Source organism: Nilaparvata lugens, unplaced genomic scaffold (assembly GCF_014356525.2).
Source record: "Nilaparvata lugens isolate BPH unplaced genomic scaffold, ASM1435652v1 scaffold3005, whole genome shotgun sequence".
In the NCBI taxonomy this organism is placed as follows: Eukaryota; Metazoa; Arthropoda; class Insecta; order Hemiptera; family Delphacidae; genus Nilaparvata; species Nilaparvata lugens.
This window is the reverse complement of record NW_024090376.1, coordinates 19,377-39,765: the sequence shown is the minus strand read 5'-3', so window position 1 is coordinate 39,765 and position 20,389 is coordinate 19,377. Positions and strand designations below refer to the sequence as shown.

Here is a 20,389-nt window from a genome sequence, read left to right as displayed (position 1 = left end):
ACTACTAAGTTTGAATACCGATCTTGGCACATTCTACTTCTTAACCAGTTGTTGACACGGCACATTGTTGAGAATGTTCTTTCACAAGTAGTGGCAGTATTGGAAGGTAGTGTGAGGCAAATTGTTGAAATAATTTTTATAGTTGGGGTATGCATCATCAATTGTACACACAATGTGTACAAACATGTCATGTTTCTCATGGAGCTAAACTAAATCTTTCACGTCCATGCCAAGGGCATTCCACTGAGATTTTTGCCATCTGTTTGATCGCCAAAACAAGCTCCACCCATCATTACTTGCCTCAAATCCTCGTTACAAATACGACGCGGTGATTGTACAGTAATATTATTATTAGGCTATACTTGATTAATATTAATTATATTATTTATTAATTTATTATTACATTCCTTAATCACAACATCAAATTAATGATTGGGAGAGAATCAACAGGATAAACCCAAAACTGTTCCTCTCTCTAATTTTGATAAAAATAGTCCAAATGAGGTTATGAAAACACTTTTATAAAGATCACAAAAATTTACAGTCCAAATATACATTATACTAAAAATTTTGTATCTCGGTTGATCAGAAAGATGAAACAAATTATTATTACACTTGAAAATGCATTTATAAATTGAAAAAATATTAAAAAACTTGATAGATTTGAAGCCAGAAAAATCACAAAAACATTCACTATCAGCATAATTATGATTCACTACATACAATAAATTGTATCATCCTTATTATTATCATCCTTTTAATTTTATCTAAGTGTTTATTCTGATACAATATCAACTAATTTAATTTCTGACATAAAATGTTTTATTCAAACTTCATAACATTTGCTACAAACATCTTGGGGGGCTGACCCCCCCCCCAAGCCTCCCCTTAAATTCGTCCATGCAAACTCCTACTTATCTCTTAGGTACTACTAAACACGAATAAAAAACCGACACTATAATATATTAATCATTCTCATTTAAATTAATTTGCTTGTAGTAATATTGGTCTTGAGTAATTTATTTTAGTTTGAATTATATTTTATGGATGTTGCGGCGCTTCAACCCTACCAGCGTCACTCGCAATATTTGGCAGTATCAGGATTTTGACTTTGAATTGTTAATTTTGGCCTCATGGGATAAAATTATTGTTGTTTAAGCAGGCTGGAGGCGTGGGACTTGGACATGGATGGATTGTGCGAGACGCAAGGCTTATGCCACCCAGAGCACCAACAAATGCTGACCTACAACACCCTTCAAGAATGTCAATTGTGTTCTAACAGCATAAAGGGCTCAAGAAGGACAAGGACAACCATGGGTCACCTCACTTGGCTCAGCTTTCTTGCAAAATGCGAGACGACTGGATGACTACATCAGGTATAGTGTTTCATTTATTGATTATTGGGTTTTTACTAGTGTCCAAGCTAGTCTCATATGGTGCTTATCACACTGGTAAATGAAAGTTACCACAGGGAATTGAACCAAATTGGTGCTATTACACGAATACATATGTGTCATGACTGTTTCCCTGGTGTAGTATGAGCTACTAAACTCCTGCTCTGCAAGCCATTAACACAAACAGGAAGAAATGGACTAGTTCAATGGATTCAATTGACTTATCAAAATTGTGTAACATATTGCTGCTGGTTATGGCTAATAATGATTCATTCAATCTTAAATACTTTGCATAAAAATACATTGACATTTCAGAAAACCTTTTTCGAATATTGAGACTTCAGTGATTCTGTGCATTCCGACTGGTCGACTTTTCTGCATCTCTAAGATCAGATTTCAATTTATTCATCAATATTATCACAAATCACAACATAGATATAACTTGGCGAGAGCAACAGGCCCAGCCCAAAACTGCTTCACTCCCAAATTTTATAAATAGTAACATTTCCAAAAGGTAGCTTATTCTGCCAAGAATTTGTGTCCCATTAAATGTCTGAAATGAAGAAACTAGAAATTAGAAACATGAAGCACTAAATTAGAAACCAATATGAATCACTGAGAACCTGAATCAATAATCATTCACTTTCAAATTAGGTATTATTTTCGGTTGTCTCGCCATTTTAATAAACTAAAAATTACATTTCCAATAAACTCAGAAGTCTGAGGATATTCACTGTTTGATAGAATCAGTACAATGGAATACTCTCAGATTTCTAAGTTTATTGGAATTTCTAGTAAATTATAATGGCGTAAAAACGGAAACTAGTACCTCAGTACGGAAACCAACTGTTTTAGTAAGTTAGAGGTTTTGATAATATTATTTCGATATTACTTGTTTTAGAATGGTCAGAGTAATGAGTGGGCGAATGGTGGTTGAACGTCATCCTCCTGCCTCAAGGAACCCATATCTGCATCAGGTCAATGTAGCTGAAATTCGGCTGGCAAGTTGGTTTTCGGCATAGCAACCACCAGGACACCATGGTGACCAAGGGTCAGCACTCGCGTATGATCAGTAAGTACTAGACTGAAATTAATATTACTACTACAATTGTTTTAAATCAGCAATTATTATTCAACACTTTTCCAAAAACAGTAATTCTTGATTGGAAATTTAATTTGCCTACCTCCCTGTTATTGTGAAATAAATCGAGATGTGAAACTATCATTGTGATGGAGTGTCAGTTGAATTAAATACACTCTTTCATATCCAGTACAACATACTTAGGCCTACTATATGATTTTAATGTCAAATTAACACTATGGCTGGCTGAATAAGGAAGCACAGCTTACAAAATATTTCAGTACAAGCAACTTGTTATCCATTACGAGTACAGCCTTTCAACCGTAACATGCAGCGAAGCACCCAGTACTTGACAGTATCAGGGGTTTTAACCTTGAATTGTTGATTTTGGCCTCATGTGATGAAATTATTGTTTTATCCAGCAGGCTGGAGGCGTGGGACTGGGACATGGATGGATTGTGCAAGACGCAAGGTTCATGCTACCCAGAGCACCAAAAAATGCTGACCTACAAGACCCTTCAAGAATGTCAATTGTGTTCTACCAGCATAAAGGGCTCAAGAAGGACAAGGACAACCATGGGTCTCCTCACTTGGCTCACAACTGTACAACTCACTACTTCATCAAGATAATGTAGCTGAAAATTAACTGGCAACAGAAGTTTTGCAGAGAATCTACCTGCAAAGTATCCACAAAGTCAACATGGTGACCAAGGATCAGTACTACCCAACGAGTAAATACTAATCAGTGAGTAAATATTAAACTACAATTATATACAACTTAAGTATAATTTATCCTAAATCAGCGACTTTTTTATCAAAACCTTTTTCCTACAACCGGAATTCATGATGGAATTTTTTTATTTCGCGTACCTCTTTGCTATTGTAAAATGAAGATGTCTATCATTGTAATGGAGTGTCAGTTGAATTTAATATATTCGTCCAGATCTAAAAGAAAATGCTTATCCCTATTATATAATTGTAATAATTTCAAATTGACACTATGGATGCATAAGGAAGGACAGATCACAGTATATTCCAATGCAATGTGAGTTTCCTCAATGTTTTATTCTAAAAGTAGTATCTTTCTATGTTTATTGAATTGGAAAATGAAATTTACTCATATATTGGAAATTTACAAAAAATATAAGTTGGTAGAACCTTCTCAGCAATCAATGTTTTGCTTGAGCTCCGGAAATACAGTCTTTAATGACCATCGTCAACATTGTGGTAATCCAGTACTTTTAAGTAGGCTAAGCTTTGAATGTTCCACAACTTATGAACTTAGTTGGTTCCAAGATGTGATTGTGAATGACAAGAGAGTTTGCAGAAAATTCATATTCTTGATACTTCCACTAAATTATTCAATGTTATTTGTGATGGTGCCCACATGATCTTTTTTTTGTAATGGGAAGTGCGTTGATGACTTGATGATATGATCAAACATCCATGCCATCGGCGGGACTCGAACCCACGAACCAGGCGGTGCTAGCAGACCGAAGTTTGTAACTCTCCTTACTACTTGACCAATCAGGTCGGCCGGATTCATAATGATATTGGAATTTCTAAAATAATTGATGATATTGATAAGTCTAAAATTCAGATATTTAATTCGCCTTGGAATAATTTTCGACCTGGGTAATCTTGTGATTGATCATCTCAAGAAAGGAGAATCGGAAAATATCTATACAGTTACTGGATCTTGAAATTCTCGTAAATAATTATTCTCTATGTTGTCGATATTATCTGAATGAGTCATCAGTGTATTCAATATAATTTGGAACTCTTCTTTAGTTTGTGAGTAAACAAGTTTTTATATGGTTTTGCAGAATAACACCACCAAACGCAAGCAGAACTGAAATCTCCGCGTTGCCTGATTGAGGTGTTGGAAAGAGGCTTTCCTCAATCAGACTTTCCCTCATCAAAAGATCAGTTCTGATGGAGATAAGGAGAAGAAGCTGGCATACCTGTTGTTTTGAGAAGGTCACAATTCAAGGACAGATCCTCCTTGTTAATGAAAAAATCATACTGAGGAAGCCATGCAGGTGAGTTAAATAATATATTACCTTAATTAAATAAATAAGATTTATTATCATTCTTTACAGAACAAAAGCCTCTCTCACGCGGTAAATAATAGTTGGCAAAATCACAAAATACAAAATTTATTTACATACAGTTTGTTATAACTTGTCGATTATCTTCTTCCATCTTTCTCTATCTGTGGCTATGATTAGCCACATGTCTCCCACGCGCCATGCCATCTCGTCCCTCCATCGATAAGCTGGACGTCCGTCCCCTTCCTCTGGTTCAGTCACGCGGTATCCACTCAGTGCAGATCTTCGCCCACCGCTCTGCTCACATTCTTGATACGTGAGTGGCCCATCTCCATTTGATGAGGTGCGCTTCTTTCTGCAGGTACTTCACCTTGATTTTCACCAAAATTTCGGTTTTGCTGATTGTCTGGTGCAGGCGCAGACCAAGAATGCTCCTTGTCATCCTTGTTTGCGTTGTCTCCAGTCTCCTGTCTAGTTGAGCTGTGAGTGACCAGGTCTGAGCTCCATACAAAATTGATGGGTACACACATTTCCTCAACGCTTTTGCTTTTCAATTCGTTGGGGAAGTTTCCCTTGAAAATATGTTTAAGAGCCCAATACTCCTGCCAACTCTTTTTTATTCTGTGGCTCATCTCCTTTTGCTCCACGGTTTTCAAATGAAAGCAGCTGACTCAAGTAAATGTACTCGTCCACATAGTCTATCTGTCCACTAGCTACTTCAAAGAGTTTGTCAACAGCCTTGTCTTGCTTGCATTTAGATTGAGTCCTATGTTTTTACTAACTTCTATAAGCTCATTGAGCATGATTTTCATATACTCAGAAGAACGTGATACAAGCATCACATCATCAGCACAGTATCCACAGTTGATAACTATTTATGCATATACCTCTATGATCCCATTTTAGTCGTCGGAAAGCATACTCCAAACAACAATTGAAGATAATCGGGGATAGTAGGCATCCCTGCTTAAGACCTCTGCCAACTCCGAACTTCTCTTTCCAATTCAATGTACACTTCATTATTCTCATACAATCAAAGACTTCAGTACTTCTATGTAGCTTCTCTCAACACCTGTCTCTTCCAAGGCTTTCCACATTTCGCAGTGATTAACACTGTCAAAAGCTTTATGGAAATCAACAAATCACAGGTATACAGGAATCCTATATTCCAAGCTCTTTTCTATCAGTTAATTGGCGTTTGATTGATGAGTTCCTGATCTAAAGCCAGCCGTTCTGTGGGATGATTCTCGTAAATGTTGTTTATCATCCTTGATTTATTATAGTGGCGAAAATTTTATACATATTCGAAGTCAAAGTTATGAGTCTGTAGTTCTTAATATCTGAACGCGCACCTTTTTTGAATAGAATAATTATCTTCTTTTCCAGTCGGTAGGCAACCTTCTCTCTTTCAGAACTTTATTGAAAAGCATTTGAGAAGCATTATACAGAGTGAGTCATATGTATGGGAACCCTTCAATAAATTGGAGACTGTTTTAGATATAATACTGTAATTTGCAGGATAAGTTATTGATCAAATACTCTACCTTTTCACATACAACTGAATTTGAACCCCTCATAAGGAGGTGACTAGGGGTTGTTACTCGAATATTTTAAATGTAAACAGTCATTGTATGGTACATTGAATTGAATTGAATTTATTGCCAAAAATTACAAATACATATTTTTACAATACAATATAAATAACATTGATTGTAACTTAAGTGCATCAATAACATCACTGTAATACTTGGCACTGCCAACATAAGATTCCTTGTGTGTTGGCAGTGAGTTGCAGAAAAATTATTCTGCTTCAATTCAGGTCAGTATATGAATTAATATACAATTAATAATGCTAAAGAAGAAATTAGATTGATAAACATTTATTAATGCTAATGAATACCTATTATAAAAAAATCGCACAGGCTCAAAGCAAAAAAAAAAAAAAAATAAATAAATAAACTTGAGAATACTAGCTAATATACTATGATGAAGTTTTAATGTGATTAATGAGTGTGACGTGTTGAGGCCATCATCACAGTGAAGGTCACATATTCACAAAGAAACACAAATGAAGTGATACAATAAAAATAAGTTGCTGTAATGTGACATGCGACAATTACATGCTTGGTTCAAGAGTATACATGCCCATCGCTCACTCCTTCTGGTAACAATTCTTTTTGTATACAGCATTATACCTTATACCACTAGTTTGAAGAATACATTTTGGTGAATCCAATATTCTATACTTTCAATTGAATCGCCTGTGATTTTTTTTATCTATGCAATCATTTGGAATTTTATTTATAATATAGTAGGCTAATAATATGTAAATTGATGCCTGCATATGGTTAGCTTGATGAGTTCTGTGTTAAATCTATTGTTAGGACGTGTATTATTGGGTGAAATGTGTGTAGCAAAAATAGTTTTATTTTTATCGACATGGAGTATAATGTTTTTCATATAATTATGTCTTATTGTCGGAACCCTAAATTCAAGAAAGATTTCCCTACTAGGATAGAGCCGTGGCCTTCCTAATGCTGCTCTTATAATATGTTTTTGTAGGATAAATATTTTTTTCAAATGCGTATCATATGCACCTCACCATACTTCAATAATGTATTGAAATAGTGATTGAGCATGTGCAAAGTAAACTTTTCGTATTATGTCTATGTTTTTTTTATTTATTTTGTAAAAAATGTAAATTAGGTATTTCAGCTTTGAACATAAATAATCAATGTGCTTGTTCCATTTTATATGTTGATCTGATAGTATACCCAGATATTTAATTGTTTGCACCCTTTCTAATGTTTTATGAACTTCTGTATTATCTGTAATGTTTTCATTGCGATTATTTGCTCTTCCTATTGTAAGACTTGAATCAGTTGCTGGTTGTCCAGTTATATTGGGTGAAAAAGTGATGTAATTAGTTTTATCAGCATTCAAAGTCAACAATTTTTTAACTGTAATTAGGTTCCGATTTGCTATATTAAAGGTTTCTTCCCGGCTTTTGCAACTGAATATCAATGCAGTATCATCTGCAAAAGACAGAGTAGTGGAATCTTTTAGTTTTATTTTGAGTAGGTCATTCTCATACAACACAAAATACAACATCATTTTAAATTCCTTTTTAAAACAAGAAAGATGACATTAATAAAAATGTTCTATGATACTTGTATCCGAAATGGTGGATGATTGAAGTTTTAGTTTTTAATGAAAGGAGGGGTTGTAACTCAAATATTTTAAATGTAAATACCACATGTTAAATGTTGAGACAACACTTTTTTGAATGAATAACGAAATACATTGAGAAAATTGGTTATTTACTTAGAGATCTGTTTACTACTATTTACATTCCATTTTGCATACTACTATTTACATTCATGACAGACTGGCACACTGTCAAACGAGAGAAGGAGGGTATTTCGAGCATCTTTTGAAATCAAATCTAATCAACTAGTAACTTATTTAGTTTATTAAGTAAACATATTACTTGATAACAGTTTTTTCAATGTATTTCGTTATTAATTCAAATAAGTGTTGTTTTAATTTTCAATACCATACTCCACCAATCATTTCAAAACTAAAACTTCAATCAGACGCCATTTTGGATAAAAGTATCATAGAACATTTATATTGATGTCATCTTTCTTTTTTTAAAAAGGCCTTTAAATCATGTACCACACAATGGGTGTTTACATTTAAAATATTTGAGTTACAACCCCTCATTCCATTAAAAACTAAAACTTCAGTCAGCCGCCATTTTGGATACAAGTATCATAGAACATTTTTGTTGATGCATATTTTCTTGTTTCAAAAATGCCTTTAAAATGATGTACCATACAATGAGTGTTCACATTTAAAGTATTCGAGTTACAACCCCTAAGTCACCCCCTTAAGAGGGGTTTTGTATTTATGTATTCAGTTGTATGTCAAAAGGTAGAGTATTTGACCAATAACTTATCGTGCTTGTTCCATTTTATATGTTGATCTGATAGTATACCCAGATATTTAATTGTTTGCACCCTTTCTAATGTTTTTTGAACTTCTGTATTATCTGTAATGTTTTCATTGCGATTATTTGCTCTTCCTATTGTAAGACTTGAATCAGTTGCTGGTTGTCCAGTTATATTGGGTGAAAAAGTGATGTAATTAGTTTTATCAGCATTCAAAGTCAACCATTTTTTAACTGTAATTAGGTTCCGATTTGCTATATTAAAGGTTTCTTCCCAGCTTTTGCAACTGAAGATCAATGCAGTATCATCTGCAAAAGACAGAGTAGTGGAATCTTTTAGGTTTATTTTGAGTAGGTCATTCTCATACAACACAAAATACAACATCATTTTAAATTCCTTTTTAAAACAAGAAAGATGACATTAATAAAAATGTTCTATGATACTTGTATCCGAAATGGTGGATGATTGAAGTTTTAGTTTTTAATGAAAGGAGGGGTTGTAACTCAAATATTTTAAATGTAAATACCACATGTTAAATGTTAAAACAACACTTTTTTGAATGAATAACGAAATACATTGAGAAAATTGGTTATTTACTTAGTGATCTGTTTACTACTATTTACATTCCATTTTGCATACTACTATTTACATTCCATTTTGCATACTACTATTATTTACATTCATGACAGACTGGCACACTGTCAAACGAGAGAAGGAGGGTATTTCGAGCATCTTTTGAAATCAAATCTAATCAACTAGTAACTTATTTAGTTTATTAAGTAAACATATTACTTGATAACAGTTTTTTCAATGTATTTCGTTATTAATTCAAATAAGTGTTGTTTTAATTTTCAATACCATACTCCACCAATCATTTCAAAACTAAAACTTCAGTCAGCCGCCATTTTGGATACAAGTATCATAGAACATTTTTGTTGATGCATATTTTCTTGTTTCAAAAATGCCTTTAAAATGATGTACCATACAATGAGTGTTCACATTTAAAGTATTCGAGTTACAACCCCTAAGTCACCCCCTTAAGAGGGGTTTTGTATTTATGTATTCAGTTGTATGTCAAAAGGTAGAGTATTTGACCAATAACTTATCGTGAAAGTTACAGTATTATATCTACAACAGTCTCCAACTTATTGAAGGGTTCCCATACATATGACTCACTCTGTTCTGTATATGATTTAGCATATATAGCATTGAAATGTTTCTTAATATATTAGTCAAGATTATTCTTCCAATAAAGTTGTAAGACTATTGGAAATTTGTATGCATGGTATTGAAATAAATTTATTTGATTTATTGCAGTTTCAACACTTGAATAGAGCTAGCAGTGCCAATAATAAGTGGTATTGGTACAGATCACACAATGCTTCTCACCGCACCACAATTGGACAAAATCATCTGGACATCATCATACTGTGACATCATCATCATCATCACTACCATCATGACACCTTTAAACACCACCAAGCAGGGATTGCGCAGAGTAACTGTAGCGGCTCAGTGAGTCTTTGAACACTTGGCAAAACAATTATTATTATTCGTTTTTCGTCTCTAATATTTATATTTATTTAGAATATTTATTTATTGATGATTATTATATTTCAGGTTATTATCCTTTTTTATTATTACTTCTTAAAATTTTGAACTCACCTGAGCACAGACTTGATGCGATTTCACTTTTTACAGTGATGTGCTGAATATTTGAAGTAGCTTGATTTCTCCTTTATAGTGAATTGTTTGAAATTTCATAAAAATAATTTCAAATTTTATAAACATAAATATTTAAAAATCGTTTGAAATTTTCTAGATATTAATGAGAGATCGACAAGAAATAGCATTGTCCAATACATTGTAATTTAACAGTATTGTTGAAAATTAAATTGAAATTTAAATCTCTCAATTTTGGAAGGAATTGCGAGTTTAATTGAAATTTTATATATTAGACTGAGTTCTTATGATAATGATAAATAAGTTAAAGTAACACTTGAAATTGACAAAGTCTTCCTTCATTACTAATCAAATTATATCCGTTCGATATGTTTACTGCATGCTTTCATTCCATTGATTCATTCTTCACTTTCATTTGCATGATGATTATGATGATGAAATTTCACTTTTAAATGTTTTGCATAGGCTACATGAGTTTCCACTGATGGAACTCATTCCATCAGTTCATATTAATATTCTATAGCAATATTGTATTGCTTTTCCCCGACTCTATTTTAATTTCTTCTAATTCTATTTCTGAAAGTAAAGGTTAGCTTTTCTCTTTATATTTGATCGATTTAATAGAAAAGGAATGTTTGACAAGAGTGGGCTCTAACCAAAACTGCATCTATTCAGAATTATAAAGTTGTGAAGAATATAAGAATCTTATCTTCCATTCTTTACAGTTTTATCTAAGTTTGAAATCTTGATGAATCTCTCATATTTCGGGACTGTCTAAGCTTTCTGTGTCAGTTGCTTGTCATATCTTGAGCATGTTATTAATCTCAATTTGATTCTGCAGTATCAGATGTATGGATGAGATGCCATCTTAACTCTGTCCCATTTTGAAGGGTTATTATAATATATGACCGAGGCTGCTCAGCTTCACTTTTGACAATCCCATATGTGCTCATATCTTTTATCCAGACTCGGTTTCCAACTTTCACTCACTAAAATGAATATTTACACTTCGAAAAACAAACAAATCTTCCATCAAAAATAGATAGCCTATCATAAATAACTAAATGATTTATGTATATTGTGTGAAATAAATATTGTGACTGGTGTCGAGCGATTAGAGCAAGTTAATCATTTTGAATACTTGGGAACCGTCTTTAGCAGGTAACCCTCTTCATAAAATATATATATTCGTATGGTCAGGGGAATTATTGTTTATTGTTTTCGAAGGGACGGATTCAAGGATCCAAAGGTTCAAAGAACCCCACACGTCAACCGAAGCTAATTGTGTTCCCAAGTAGTATGTTAGTTAGGCAAACCAATACCTGTGTCCTTTACAAGAACCAGGAGTTTTTCCCTATACTAACATCCCATTTATCGCCTGGTTGCTTGTCGCAGTCCAGTATGATATGCTTGGCAGTCTCTTCAGACTGATTAGTTCTCGAGACCTACGTGAGTTCCACTCCTGGCCTTGTTTGTAGGTCCTTCCGCTGAGGAAGGGGTGGCCAAGTTGCCTCTAGACCACCCTTGACTCAGCCTCTTGACTCACATTTGTGGCTGTTGTTTCACCCATCTCTGGTCTCTTGGGTTTTTTCTTTTTGCCCCTCCGAAACTGCCCTGATAGGGCATATCCCGTGGGTTTGAAGGCAAGGCAACTTCTGGAGTTGCCTTGGGGTCCCTTTTAGTCGCCTCCTACGACAAGCAGGGATACTGTGGGTGAATTATGGTTTTCAACACATTCTTGAGTACGATGTTCGACTCAAAGCTCCCCCAACCAACAGGGGGCTGGTCAGGGGAAAAACATATAAACTATCCTCACTGGAGAAGAGTCCCCAAGAAAATTTAAAATATGCAAGTTGAATAACTTTGTCAAAAATTACATGAATTAGCTTTAGTGATCCCTCAACATTCAGTTGAAGGAGGTTAGTAGAGGTTATACAAGAAAAAAATTAATACTGAAGGAGATCGAAAAAGGGAAGAATGGGAGAAAAGATAGGATAAAAAAAGAAAAAAATATGAGCGAAATTCATAAGCGAGTCCCCTTCAACTAATATATCAAAGAAATGGCATTTTGTAGTTTAAGCAGAAATGACATCCAGTAGTTTAAGCAGAAATCTCGAGCCTTAAATGTTGATATGGAAGAAGAAGTTACTGTGAGTCCAGTTTTTTATATCAAGTTTAGTTTTTCTACTAATCTGGAGTATGTTTTTCCAGTGATCCGGAATAAGGTTTATTATTTTAGTTCTTGTATAGATCAACTGTTTCCTTAAACACTCAATATTGGTCTGGTATGTGACATATCTATTTCAAATTCAAATTCAAATTTATTCCACAAAAACGTACACAATACAAAATCAAAATACAAGTTCTCAAAAGCAAAATAACTTAGTTATTAATATAGACTACATATTACACTGTATTATTTACTTTACATAGTGGATTTCTACTGGCAAAAGTATAACTTGTCCGCCAGTAGGAGTAGCAATAATTACATTATAACAAAAGTAAAAGAAAATACATTACAGAACTCAAGAATGTAGATCATAATTCCAAAAATAAGATGTCGAACTATTAGGGGGAAATACCTACCCTATCTAGCTTGATAAGTAATTGACTATGACACACTGTTAGGGATGTCAATCCCGGGATCCTGGGATCCCGAATCCCGGGATCCCGGTCCATTTTTGATACCTAACAATCCCGGGATTTTTCAGCGTCAATCACGGGATTTTCGGGATTGTAAACCTGAAATTGTAAATCTTATCTTTCCAAAACAAATTCAATGTGGAATTCATTTACGGTGATAAATATGAGTTTTTATAACTGATTTATTGCTCCAAGTGTTTAACTAATTTATTCTTCAGGCACAGCCTACAGTTGCATAATTATACATAATATTGATTGTATACTGTATTCTTTACTGACGTAATAGAATTCGCATTATCAGTTCGCATAATTGGCAGAATGGCTGTTGATCGGTTGTTATGTCTCTACACTTGTTTCTGTTTACACAGGACCACAATTACCAGTCTAGAAGGCGCAATATTTGCAATAGTGCTGATGGCATTTCTTCGAAATGCATTCCGAACTTTGAAAAGACTTCAGAAATCAGAAATAAAAAAGCACTAAACGATTCACTCTCGGTCTAATATTATTCCTCTCCTCTTCTCTTTCTCTATCATAAGTAGAATATCTAGTTGAAGTAAATATTTTAGTTGGCTCTACGAAATTTCATTTAGTACTTTAGTAGTGTAGTGGTTCAGCTTTCGCGTTGTTCGGTCGGTATGGCGTTACGGTCTTACAAAAAGTATTTTATTTTATTAAAATATTATTAATTCAAGTGATATTTTACTTCACAGTATTTGACGTAGTTAAAGTGTGAGCTCTATCCTGTCCTGAAGTAGGATAGAAATGCTTTTGTTCTACATAAAAATACTCTGATGAGTTATCTTGCTTTCCTCAGTTCTCACTATCATTTTTAGGATACAGCAAATTTAAGGTAGGACATCAAATAAAACAGTTACTCCTAATCTTGAAAACATTTATAGAAATAGAATGTTCAATTTTAATATTATTCCCAAGTATTTTATTTTCATTTTGATAATAGCCTCTCCCTCTTTAATGGGCCCTTTTTCATCTCCACACACTGTTACTGAACATGTGTATTGTTATTGTACTGTTATTGAACATGTAATTGAGGAGGAACAATTTGTTGAAAATACATTAAACTGATTTTTGCCAATCCCGGGATCAGTCCCGGGATCCCGGGATTGATATTGGATAATCCCGAAATACCGGGATTGGAAATCAGTCCCGGGATTGACATCCCTACACACTGTGTCATAGGCTTTTGCCAAATCCAGGAAGACAGTCAGAGATTTTTGTCCTTTATTCAGAAAATCTTATACGGAATTTGAAAACTGTATTAGGACATTGTAATAACTGTTGGTATTATAAATAAAACTTCATTTTAGCACAATAACATTTATTAATTTCTTCTTGAACATGAAAACATTATTGAGACAACCTTCTACTAGCCGACCACATTTCTGTCTAACCTCTCTAGTCTATTTCGATAATCAATCTCTGGACTATATCGATCGGTCGATTCTTAATGTATAATCGATACACAACATATTTATGACATCCCCCTTTTTTTTTTTTTTTTTTTAACAGAACAAATCATAATACTTTACTTTTACATGTAATCACACTTTTACCAAAATCAAAACTTGAACCATAAAAAACACAAGTGAATGAACAATAAAAATTAATTCAATAATCAATACAATATTCATAATCTTGAATCAAGTTCTTTTCTATTACTAGTCCTTATCATCTATTCAACATAATCATCAAAGTACCTTGGCCTTCTTATTTCTCTACCTGACCTAGAAATGGTCCTTCCACCATTATTCCTGTTTCCTATTACCATATCATTTCCCCTTTCACGAACATCATTACCTTGGTTCCTTATTGCCAAATCATTTTCCCTATCAGCCAGTCTATCTTGTCTATCATTTCTTACATCATTTTCCCCTGCCAAGTGTTCATACTCTCCTAAATTGAAACCAGTCATAGAATGCTTTACAGCAAATGGATAAGTGCCAGAACCTCTATGAATGTGACGGGTATTTCTCCTAACTACATTTCCATTTTCCAATTTGATATTATATGAGCGAGGGTGTTTGTGTTCACCTACAACTTGGGCATGTACTAGTTTATTTTGCTTATCTGGAATAAAAACATTTTCCAATGCTCCATAACTCCTACCCTTCCTAGCACTCTTGTCAAAATAAAATTTTTGCTTGTCTTGTCTATCCTGCAACTTATTTTTTATTTCCTCTCCTGACATTTGCAATTTATTGGGGGCAAAGTAGGGCAGCAGCCCATTGAGCTTCCGTTTAAACAAAATTTCAGCTGGAGAAGGTAAGCTTTCTGATATTGGTGTATTGCGATACTCCAAGAGAGCCAAATATGGATCCTTATTATTAACACTACTCTTACGCAACATTTTCTTAACTGTTTGTATATGTCGTTCCACCATTCCATTGGATTGTGGGTAGTGTGGACTGGACAATTCATGATCAAAGCCCCATTTCGATTGAAAGTCTTTAAATTGCCTACTAGAATACTGTGGACCTCCATCAGAATATAGTATTTTTGGAATGCCATACCTAGCAAAAAATGACTTTAAACCTATGATAGTAGTTTCACTTGACAAATCCGTTAATTTGAAAAAATCTACAAACTTACTAAAGTAGTCAATTATCAGCAAAAAATTATTATTCTGAAAATGAAACAAATCTGTGCCCACAACTTGAAATGGAACACTGGGTATTTCTTTAGGAATGAGTGGTTCTTTCCTATTGCTCACTTGAAATTGCAGACATGTGTCACAGTTAGAAATCAAATCTTCAATTTGTTTAGACATACCTGGCCAATATAAACATTCTCTGGCACGAGCTTTACATTTATTGATTCCCAAATGGTTGTAATGGATTCTTTCAAGCATATCCTTTCTCAATGATCTAGGTACAACAACACAATTGTCTTTAAACAGAAGACCGTCATGGAGAAACAAACTATCTTTCAAGCTGTAATAAACTTTTAAACAATGTGAGGTGTTTTCTTTGGAAGGCCAACCATTAGTTACATATTCTGTAAGTGTTTGTAATTCTTCATCAAGCAGGGTTTCCTGTTGGAATAGCTGATATTTTTTATCTGTCATAGGTAACTGAATAATTGTGGAGATATGACATTCAATTTCACTGTCAAATGAGTGTTCTTCCACTTCATCAAGAAAGTTCCTACTCAATGCATCAGCAATGTACAGTTCCTTACCTGGCTTGTAATTGACACTTAAATTATATGGCTGAATACGAATTATCATTCTTTGTAATCTAGCAGGACACTTATACAATGGTTTTTTAAAAATATATTGAAGTGGCTTATGGTCACTTTCAACAGATACATCTGATTTTCCATAAATATACTGGTGAAACCTTTCAGTGGCAAAAACTATGGCATATGTTTCTTTTTCAATCTGACTATAATTTTTCTGAGCATCATTCAATGCCTTTGATGCATATGCACACGGCAAATTATCTTGCATTAGGACAGCAGCTACTCCATCCTTTGAACTATCTACTGAAAGAACAATTGGCTTATTAACATCATAATACCGCAAAACTGGCCTTTTAGACAAAGCTGATTTGATATCATTGAAACTTCTATCATGTTCTGGCAACCAACACCAATGACTATCTTTTTTCAGCAATTTCCGCAATTCAGAAGTGAAAGAACTGAGATTTGGAATAAATTTTGACACATAAGTTACTATACCTAAAAATGTTTGAAGCTGCTTTACGTTAGTTGGTGGTTTCATTTCAACAATAGCTTTTAGTTTATCTTCATCAGGTTCTATTCCCTTATCTGTGAATTTATGACCAAGATATATTACTTCATTGATGCAGAACTTACATTTACTCAAGTTAAATCTAACATTTGCCTTACTTGCTACTTCTAACACTCTGCCAAGAGTTTCAATATGTTGTTCCATTGTATCTGACCATATAACTAAATCATCAACGTAAATACCTACATTATCAATGTGACCAAAAATTTCAGAAAAACATCTATTAAATACTTCTGGTGCAGAACACAACCCATATGGTAATTTCAAATAGCAATACCTTCCATATGGTGTATTAAATGTTGTGTATTTAGAGCTATCATCAGTCAATTTTACTTGATAGAAAGCTGAGCTTGCATCTAATGTGCTGAAGATTTTTGCTCCATTCATTTTTGCACTGATTTCATCAAAAGTTGGCATTTTGTAGTGCTCTCGTAAAATACAAGTATTTAAATGCTGTGGATCAATACAAAGTCTTAACCCATTAGGCTTTTTAACTATGACAAGGGAACTCACAAATTCTGTTGGTTCATGTACTTTTTTAATTACATTAGCATTTTCCAACTTATCTAATTCTTGTTTTAATTGATCCATGTAAACGAATGGAACTTTCCTTGGACCTTCAATTTTACCTACAGCACCCGGTTTCAGCTGTATCTTATATTCAAAATTATTAATGGTATTGTATTCACTTGAAAAAACGTCAATGTACTTACTAACTACTTCGTTGCATTTTTTATTACTGATGTTTTGGACTAACCCTACTTGCTTATGTAGATTGTATTTATCAATAGTGACCCACCCTAGTACAATTGGTGTGTTTTTATTACAGTTTGCAACTTCAAATTCAATATTACATTTACCAACGTTTGGAATGTGACAATCTAGGTTACATTTACCGACAACATGTATAGCTGAACCATTGAAATTAGTCAAGGAAGAAGTTGATGCAATTAATTTGACTGGCAAATTTAGCGATTGGAATACACACAAGGGCATGACATTGACGTCAGCACCAGTATCCAATTTTGCACTCAATTGAGAATCGTTTACAGAAAAATCAATATGCCATCTATTGTGATTGATTCCACGATTTGATACAACACCCAAAAATTTATCATTCTCATTTGTTACTAACCTCACATTACCATTATCGTTAATCTTTGTGTTCTTAACATTATCATCTTCATGATTTACCAATCTTACAGTATTACTTTGAAAACCTACCTTGCAGCACTTAGCAAAATGGTTTAGTTTATTGCATTTATAACAAGTTTTACCATAAGCTGGACAATTTCTCACGGTATGATCCAATCCACATCTTGTACAGTTTATTATTCTTCTCTGATCCTTACTTGGATGGTTAGGCTGGTTACCCTGTCCATACGTTGATTTTGAATATGTTCGATTTTGAGCTGGTTGTTGTTGTTGAAAAGTCTTTTTCACCACATTAACTCCCTCCACTGTTGTAGAATTCTGTAAAGTATTCAGCTGTTGAGCTGACAACTCAAACAATTTACAAATTTTTACTGCTTTTTCCAAGTTCAAATTCTCCTCCTTTAGTAGTCTCTCTTTTAAGTTCACATTGTTGATGCCACTGATAACGCGATCTTTGATTAAACTGTCCTTGAGTGATCCAAAATTACAACTTGAACTTAGTTTTTTGAGCTCAAGTAAAAACTCATCAAAACTTTCGCCATCATGTTGATTACGACTGAAAAATATGTGGCGATCCACACTTTCGTTTGATTTCGGGAGGCAGTAGTCCTCCAATTTCTGTAGAATCAATTTCCAATCACCATTTTCTTTGACCGTCAGTCCCAAAGTATCAAGTCGTTCCTGTGCCTCAGGCCCCAAACAATGCAGTAGAACAGCCACCTGAACTTCTTCTGATTTTGAAGTTACTCCTGCCGCCGTAGAATAAATGAGATATTGCTTTTTCCATTTCACAAAATTGTTAGACAAGCTTCCTTCAAACGACAAAGGATGTGGCGGTTTCAAATTCTCCATCGTGTATGGTAGTAACTTACGTGATATTGATATTATTCAACTTTACACTGCCGCAGCGCCATGTAATAACTGTTGGTATTATAAATAAAACTTCATTTTAGCACAATAACATTTATTAATTTCTTCTTGAACATGAAAACATTATTGAGACAACCTTCTACTAGCCGACCACATTTCTGTCTAACCTCTCTAGTCTATTTCGATAATCAATCTCTGGACTATATCGATCGGTCGATTCTTAATGTATAATCGATACACAACATATTTATGACAGACATCATCGGTACTTTTATAATTTTGGAAGCCAAATTGAAGATTTTCTATTATTTTACTTGTGTCAAAGAATTTAGTAACTTGATTCTTGATTAGTTTTTCCATTATTTTGGACAGGGAGCTCAGTAAACTGATTGGTCTATAATTTTCTGCCTGACTTCTATCGCCTGATTTAAATAAAGGTTTTATCTTAGCTACTTTGAACAAATCTGGAAAAATCCCTTTCTCGAAACATTTATTTATAATAAAAGTGAGTGGGAAAGCAATGTTATTTATAATAAAAGTGAGTGGGAAAGCAATGTGATTAGCAATTTTCTCTAAAGTTGAACTATTAATACCGTCAATACCTGGACGCATTATTTTTTAGGTTTGATATAGCATTTATCACATCTATCTGATTAACTGGGTTTAAGAAGAACGAATTCGGTAGCCTGGAGTTGTCTTTCCTATAATTAAATTGGAATGCGGCTTGATTGTTATATTTCGGTATTTTATTTGCATATTTTTCACCAACACTAGTGAAATAAGAATTTAATTCATGAGCACTCAATTTTATGTCATCTCTTTCATCCCTTCCCTTATCAATAAGTTCGTTAATGTATGACCATAGTTTTTTGACGCTATTCCCACATTGACCTATTTTATGTCTATAGTAATCATCTTTAGTTCGACTGATCAAAGTACTCAGTAGGTTCCCTATAGGCTTTAAATTCATTCTTCAAGCCAATGTTTGAAGGTTCTTCTTTTAATTGTTTAGCCATTCTGTCTCTTCTCTTGATAGATTCAATCAACCCCTGTGTAATCCATGGCTTTAATTGTCTTTTTTTATGTTTTAATTTTATTTCCATTGAAGATAGGTGTATATAATATGTCAACTTATTTATAAATGTTTCAACCATTAGGTTCAGTGTATTATTATCATGAACATGAGCGTTAAGGAATTCCCATTTTTCATTCTGTAAATATGATATAAGTTTTCCAAAATTTGTTTTAAAGATTTTCTTAATTTGCAGGGTTGACGGTCGAGATACAGTACCAATTATATTCATGTGTAACGTGGTTGCATAATGATCGGTTATATTCATTTTAAAAATATTAGCTATTTTTTGTTGTATGGAATTGTGTGTGTCTTTATAGAAAATATGATCTATGCAAGATTGTTTATTATCTATTACTCTAGTTGGTTTGTTTATCAATGATCTGAACCCATTTCCATTCATAATATTCAGATACTGCAGAGAATAACGGTCAGTGTTCAAGAGATCGATATTTATGTCACCCACAAAAACAATGTTACGATTAGATGGCAAAGAATTCAGATAATCATTCAAGTAAGAGATAAAGTTATCGGTATTGCTATTCGGAGACCTATATACTGCAATCACCTGTAAGCTTAGATCTTTTCCTAATTCGATTAATACACTTGCAGCATTAGCATCTATCATTTCACAGTCAATTACAGTAAAACTATAATTTTTGCTAATGTACATGCACAAGCTATCACACTTGTTTAATTTTGAAGTTTGTTTTTT

At 33.7% G+C, this 20,389-nt stretch overlaps 1 protein-coding gene and 1 long non-coding RNA gene across 2 annotated transcripts; one reads left to right on the top strand and one right to left on the bottom strand.

The window, feature by feature from the left end:
- Positions 1-948: 948 nt before the first annotated feature.
- Positions 949-11,449, top strand: LOC111058356. The gene is made up of 5 exons (XR_005573607.1): positions 949-1,376; positions 2,296-2,466; positions 2,898-3,220; positions 4,302-4,517; positions 9,797-11,449. It is a non-coding gene; the product is annotated as an uncharacterized LOC111058356 (long non-coding RNA).
- Positions 11,450-14,096: 2,647 nt separating this feature from the next.
- Positions 14,097-15,743, bottom strand: LOC120355582 (uncharacterized protein K02A2.6-like). Its single transcript, XM_039444148.1, has 2 exons — positions 14,457-15,743; positions 14,097-14,387 (listed from the first exon to the last, which is right to left on the bottom strand). Exon 1 carries the CDS (start codon positions 15,672-15,674, stop codon positions 14,499-14,501), a length of 1,176 nt encoding a protein of 391 aa, XP_039300082.1. The 5' UTR covers positions 15,675-15,743; the 3' UTR covers positions 14,097-14,387; positions 14,457-14,498.
- Positions 15,744-20,389: the final 4,646 nt, after the last annotated feature.